A 6350-nucleotide genomic window follows, 5' to 3' on the forward strand; every position below is an offset into this window, starting at 1 on the left:
CATTATTTCCCATTCTTACATTATTCCCCATTCTTCTAGTTTTTCGTATTTCCTTTCGACCCTTCGTAGTTTCTTTTGCGTTATTATCTTAAAGTATTTGTGGTTTTTGCCGCGGATATACTTGCCTACGTATGATTTACAAACAAAGAAATCTATTATCCTTTGTATTAGTTAGCATTGTCGGACGTGCTCAGGAAGCTTTTTCAGTTCTAGTCAACGTGTCACTGTTATAAGCCTAGCTGATTTTGCCGGAAACACAAAATTTCCCTCCATGATAAGCCCCTCTAAAAGGCTCTGTGATAAATATTAGCCTCGGAGCTTATTTTGGAATTTTACGGTTGTTTGTAATGAGTGGGTTAGTAATCTTTAGCTACACAAAGTTTCTGTCAAGTGATCGAATTGTCTGGAAGCAATTAAGCGCTATATTTTAACTTCAAAATAGGTATGTATATCTTCATTTGGAATGAATTCAACTGTGTCCTTTTCAAAGTGTCTTAAACTGCGCAATATATAAAAACTCTTGCGTTAAGGTCAGCCATGAATTGTATCAGTTGCGTCGAACCCAGAGGATCGGTCTACGAAGCGGGAACTTCGTAAAACTGAATGTGTTTAGAGCCAAAAGTTCTCAAAATTAATTTCAACTTTACATATTTTGAATACCTTTAATTTTAAGGTATAAAAAGGTAGCTTTTAGTCTACATTCCTCGCTTCATCGACCTCGCAGTTTTTCCGTGTACAACATATACAGCCAAATTCTTGATTTGCTTTGTATCTTTATAATGAGTGTTTATTCTAATTTTGCCCCTGCATATTGCTGATAAGTAACTATGAAAACTACAATCGTCAAGCTCCAATGCTAATAAAAGAAATAAAGAAGCAAGAATCTAAAATAGTGGAAAAAAAAGTAAAAAAATATTGTTTTCCTAGATTGGACTAACCACTTTGTTGCCATGGCTTCTGTTGTACCAGCAAGCTCCTCAACAAAAGAAACAACCAATTATGCCAGGTTATGCCGTGTTCTTGTCGATGTGGGCACTTGTGCCCTCAGGGATTGCTTTGATTCCATCTGCGCACCACCAACTCTTCACACGGTCTTGGCAGCCAATCAAGCCACCTTGCAAAATTTGAGAACACGGAGGATTATCAATGCAACACAATGGGGAAAACTCTTTCCAGCCATTCCTTCTTCAGTCTCATCAAAGAATTTTGACATCACTCTGCTGACAACTTTGTTACGCAATATATGCGGTCTTGTTCCCCCAGTGACTGGATGGGACATGCTCCCTGCTTCCACAGACATCAGCCGAGAGGCAGACATCGCAAGAATCAAACACCTGAGAAATACAGTTTACGCTCATGCCGAAAGCGCTTCTGTTGATGCTGCAACGTTTAACAAACTCTGGAAGGAAATCCGGAACACTCTAGAACGACTAGGAGGACTTAAATTTAAGGTAAAATAGACTTGAAATGTTCAGTATGACATGTTGAGTTGATATCTTTAGTTATCTTATTTCCATTCTATGGAATTCTAACTAATGTGGCTCACCAATGCAGTAATAAAGTGTAATCATGTCCGATTTAAGGTCGCTATTGACAACTTGGAAGTTTGCTGCATGGATCCCGATATGGAAGTCCATTACAAAGAACTCCTTCTTCAGTGGAAAAATGATGAAGACAACATAAAAGATGAACTGAAAGACATTGGCGTAGACATAAAAGAAATTAGCACTGACATAAAAATCCTCACAAGGAAGTTTGAAGACTTGGTCGCATCAAATGAATCTTCCGCCAGGGAAACAGGTGATGTGAAAATACCAAAATATTAGTTGACTGAAAATCTCCCCTGTGCCCGTTATAGACTATACTCACTGGCAGCAAAAATCACTCCAATTTTTATGGTCAAGTTGTGGATTTTAATTCTGTGAGAAACTTCGGACAAAAAGTTATTGTGTGTATGTTTTCTTTGTTCAGTATGCAAGCATTTTTGTTGTTGAAAATACAATGGCTAGACCATTATATATTGATTAAGAGCCTAATCAGCCTGAATTGTGAAAAACTACCCCGGCCTAAAATATAAGAACCTGTTCAGCTTGACCTCGAAAATTCTAGGTTCTTATATGCATGTTATTAACTTGAGCTTGATTTTCTTTTTCATAAGGTAAGGGCCTAGAACTGATGGGAAAACTGGATACCTCTTCGGTGTGCAGAGAGAAATTTCATGAGAATGAACTTTTGTCGTCTTTCTGTACACAGTGCAAAGTGTGCATTTGCGACAAATGCAAACAAACTCGTCACAATCAACACAACACAGTGTCTATCCATCAAGCCGCAGAACAACACAAAGTTGATATCGAAGACATTGTAGGAGAAATGAAACGAGAAATTCTCGTTTACAAAGAGCAGATGAAAAGAATAGATGAATCCTTGAGAAGAGGCAGACAGAGGATTGCTGCAGCACGCAATGAAGCAATGACGTCTGTTGAGGAACTGATGCGACTTTTACAGGAACATGAAAGGGCTGTGCTAACCAGTTTAGATGTAATTGAGGGGAAGGCACAGAGAGAGCATGCAACGCAACGAGAACATTTTCAAATTTCTATGAATCAGTTACAAATACATCTCGATTGGTGCAAAGATATTTTAGAGAGAAAGAAAAGTGTTGAAATTTTGCAAGCACATGCTCTAATTGGCCAGTGCCGAGGTGTTCTAAATGCAGAGAAAAAGAACATTTATAAACCATCGCATGTCAGATACGAGATAAATAAAGAGCTCGTGGAGGATGTGAGAAGCGCAGTTTCGTCGATGGGTCAAGTTGTTGTTAGTAACACAGATCCTTTGCAGTCGCTGGCTGAAGGAACAGGTCTGAAGGTAGGCGAAGTTGGACGCGAAGCAAAAATTACGCTGATGACCAACGATTTTGATGGAAACCAATGCTACGATGAAAACGATCGAATAGATGTGACAGTTCAGACTCCTTCAAGCAAAAGACTTAGCTACATGATTGAACCGGACAAAAACGGTGAATATAGCGTCAGTTATACCCCTGATTGTGTTGGAAAACATGAAGTGCTGATTGCTGTTAACGATGAGCCACTGAATGGTAGTCCTTGGAGCGTTTATGTAACACATAGTTACAAATATTCATTTTCGATTGGTTTACATGCAAGAGGACAAGGACAATTTTTCCGGCCCATTAGTATTGCAATAGATGATAAATTTGGGAATGTTGCAGTTGCCGATGAAAATAGAGTCCAGATTTATAGTTTAGAAGGCACGTACCTCAGAGATGTTGCTAAAAACGGACTAATTACACCCACATCGGTAGCATTCACCAAGTCAAGTGAACTCATAGTTGTTTCTTCGTCAAATTTGATCTTTTGTTTTGATCAGAGTTACAGATTTGTGAAAACTATAGCTATAACCAACAAAGAGCTCAATGCACCACGCCGCCTGACTATTGCAGGTGATGGACGCCTGGTGGTGTGTGATTGGGGTGACCATACAGTCAAGGTACTGTCCGCTGATGGTTCACAGCTATTGCTTACCATTCGTGAATCTGCCAATTCACTTCCAAGGCATGCCGTTTGTCATCAGAAGATGATTTTTGTTTCCTGTTACATGGCAGGTATTGTTAAAGTATTTAGCGAGAAGGACGGTGTGTTTCTGTACAGTATAGGTATTTCCAACCTGAGCACTCCTGTTGGTCTTGAAGTTGACAGGTTTGATAACCTGGTGGTATGTGATTGTGATAACGCAAGACTGCAGATATTTACTCTTGACGGAAAATTTCTAAACACAGTAGAAGGACAACACAATGGGCTTAGTGAGCCTTACTCTATCGCCGTGTCGAGCGCTTCTCAGTTGTTTGTCACTGATTATAGCAAACACTGTGTGCACGTTTTTCAGTGAACACTACTGAACATTACAGCAAATTAGGTTTCACAGTGCATTCTGACCGTGCTTAAACTGTGCATTTTTCACGGAGTTTCATAACGGGATGGAAGGAACTTTTAATAAAATTTGATTTTGACCTTTCAATTTATATCTATGTAACCTGTATGTTTAATGTATAAATAAAGACCACTTTACACTCAAACCATTTATACTTTGGAAAATTTGTAATATAAAACTGGGCCATGATAATAATAAAACTTATATAGCGCCGATATCAATATTGCTATTTTCATCAGCGCTTCATCAGCCATATCGCCAGGTGCCAGGTGCCAGGTTCGAGTTGAGTGCTATTACCACCGTGTTAAGTTGCTTCGGCGCTAGCATTTTAATTCCGTCATGGAAGGTATTTAAAGACAAAGTGCATTGTGTAACAAAGACCCGTCTGAGAATCGCTCGTGCGTAGGCTTTGTTTGACAAGGTTTTCAAACCCTAACCAACTCGTGATACTTAGTGCTGATTCAGGGAATGAGTCTCACTGATGTGTAGTCTAATAACGAAATATGTCTCTAGTGTATGATATTACGTTCCCGTCCCTGCCTCTCTCCTCCATAGAAATTTCTTTCTATGACTGTAAAGAGAGAAAAAATGCGGGGAGAGGGGTGGAGGTGGTGTTGGTGTGTGTGTGTGTGTTTGGGGGAGGGGACGAGGGATTAGCAGAGTGGCCTTTTGCTCTCCCCTGTTGGCTCAGTTGTTTTTGCTTTGCAGCATGGCGTCGCTTCTATAACAAATTTGATCTCCCACGGCCATTCTTATACTCAGAAATTCACAATACCACACAACATATGCATTTTATACGGTGACACATATAAAGACCATGATATTCTGATTGTGATTATGATTATGATTATCTTCGTTATCTCTAATAGATCGTTTTTCAGTCACGTGGTCAACAGCTTTGCAAATTGCTTGGAATAAAAGAAAGTTTAACATGTGAAAAGAGTACAATTCCAAGAGGATTTTTTTGTACACAAATATGGCCGCTGTGACGTCATGTGAAAACGATCTATTCGTGAAGGTGTTTATGATCATGCATTTTCCCGGGAAAAACAAAATTTCTAATTTTATTGTCGTCTTAAAGAAGTGCAGACTTTTGCGAAGTTCTGGCCCTACTTGAAGACCTATTTCCTTTTTAAAAGTGCCTTAGTAAATAAGTTCTTCGGTATCACTGGGGCCAGACGTCCAACAGCGAATGGTACTACTTAGTTTGTCTTTGCTCTCCTAGACAAGCCTAGATACTTCCCTGCAAGGTCTTGATATTCTAGTTTCCTGTTTCTCTCGCTCTTTACCTGCAACTTTCCTATCGCCAGATTCCACTGTGTCTATGATGAAGGTTTGTTGTTGTTCTTATCATGGACAGTTCTGACAGTTCTGACAGTTACATAAGGCTTAAGGTGATTTATCTCAGGATTGGTTTGTATGATGAAATCCGCAATATTTTCTCTTCTTTACTCTTATAGATATTCCTGGGGGTTTGTGTTCGTAGATCACTTGCTACTGTATCACACACTTTACAGACTTCACAACGAACAATAGCCTGCGAGAGCATCCGGTATTTTCGGGACGATCCGTACGCTGGCGTACGGACCGACTCAAAAAAGCCCCCCGTCCGTGCAGGCGGTTTTTCAAGTTGCTCCCGCCCCAATCTCCTCGCGGTTTCTCTGCCCTCGCCCGCCTTTATTACTTAGCGCGCCCAACCAAAACCGCCATGCTACGCAGGCTAGTAGATCACTTGCTACTGTATCACACACTTTACAGACTTCCCAACGAACAATAGCCTGCGAGAGCATCCGGTATTTTCGGCTCTTGTTTCACCCGCCGAGAAACTAGAGCCGAAAAAACCGGATGCTCTCGCAGGCTAAATGAACAACCAGAGCCAACGTTTTACATTCTTCTGACATTTTCGAGACATGCACAAATAAGTCAGAGTTAAGTTCAGTCAACTTTGCTCATTTTTTTAATCCATTTCGAACAGAATTGCGGTCAGAGTTGCCGCACCTATTTCGTCATTTGCCCTTGTCATTCGCGTTGTCCCCTTGTGAAACACTCATCTCGTTCCCAGGCCTAGAACCTCACAGGGGAATGTGGTTCCTCTCCTGAGCAATGCTAGAGTGTTCACAGTTCCCTATTTTTTGGTGAGATCGTTGAAATATAGCGCGTCTTACTGTTAATGACGGCCATCTTGATTTTCAAATGTACCGAGGGGGTGGGCGTCGTGGATTATAGCTCTAGCTATAGCTCCTCCTAAATAGACCAAAATCATTCAATTTATTCAGTTTATTGATTGATTAACAAGAGTTTGCGCATTTATTGCATTCTTGTAAAATGTCAAGTTCCAAGTAAGGATTCTGACATTGAAGTTGAGCTTTTTCAATACGGAAATTTAAGTGTGAATCGAT

At 40.2% G+C, this 6350-nt stretch overlaps 2 protein-coding genes across 2 annotated transcripts; both read left to right on the forward strand.

Moving 5' to 3' along the window:
* Window positions 1-317: 317 nt before the first annotated feature.
* On the forward strand, window positions 318-1915 carry LOC140947787 (E3 ubiquitin-protein ligase DZIP3-like). Its single transcript, XM_073396980.1, has 3 exons — window positions 318-442; window positions 928-1451; window positions 1584-1915. The coding sequence occupies exons 2-3, from the start codon at window positions 951-953 to the stop codon at window positions 1824-1826; spliced, it is 744 nt and encodes a 247-aa protein (XP_073253081.1). The 5' UTR covers window positions 318-442; window positions 928-950; the 3' UTR covers window positions 1827-1915.
* Window positions 1916-1942: 27 nt separating this feature from the next.
* On the forward strand, window positions 1943-3909 carry LOC140948883 (E3 ubiquitin-protein ligase TRIM71-like). The gene has a single exon (XM_073398150.1). It carries the CDS (start codon window positions 2176-2178, stop codon window positions 3907-3909), a length of 1734 nt encoding a protein of 577 aa, XP_073254251.1. The 5' UTR covers window positions 1943-2175.
* Window positions 3910-6350: the final 2441 nt, after the last annotated feature.

The sequence above is a fragment of the Porites lutea genome, chromosome 9, assembly GCF_958299795.1.
Source record: "Porites lutea chromosome 9, jaPorLute2.1, whole genome shotgun sequence".
NCBI classification, from domain to species: Eukaryota; Metazoa; Cnidaria; class Anthozoa; order Scleractinia; family Poritidae; genus Porites; species Porites lutea.

Excerpts from the sequence above, each read along its gene's own strand:
- LOC140947787 (XM_073396980.1), top strand. The coding sequence starts at position 951 with ATGGCTTCTGTTGTACCAGCAAGCTCCTCAACAAAAGAAACAACCAAT. Across the intron at positions 1,452-1,583 it reads TAGGAGGACTTAAATTTAAG|GTCGCTATTGACAACTTGGA; the intron begins GTAAAATAGACT and ends GTCCGATTTAAG.
- LOC140948883 (XM_073398150.1), top strand. The coding sequence starts at position 2,176 with ATGGGAAAACTGGATACCTCTTCGGTGTGCAGAGAGAAATTTCATGAG.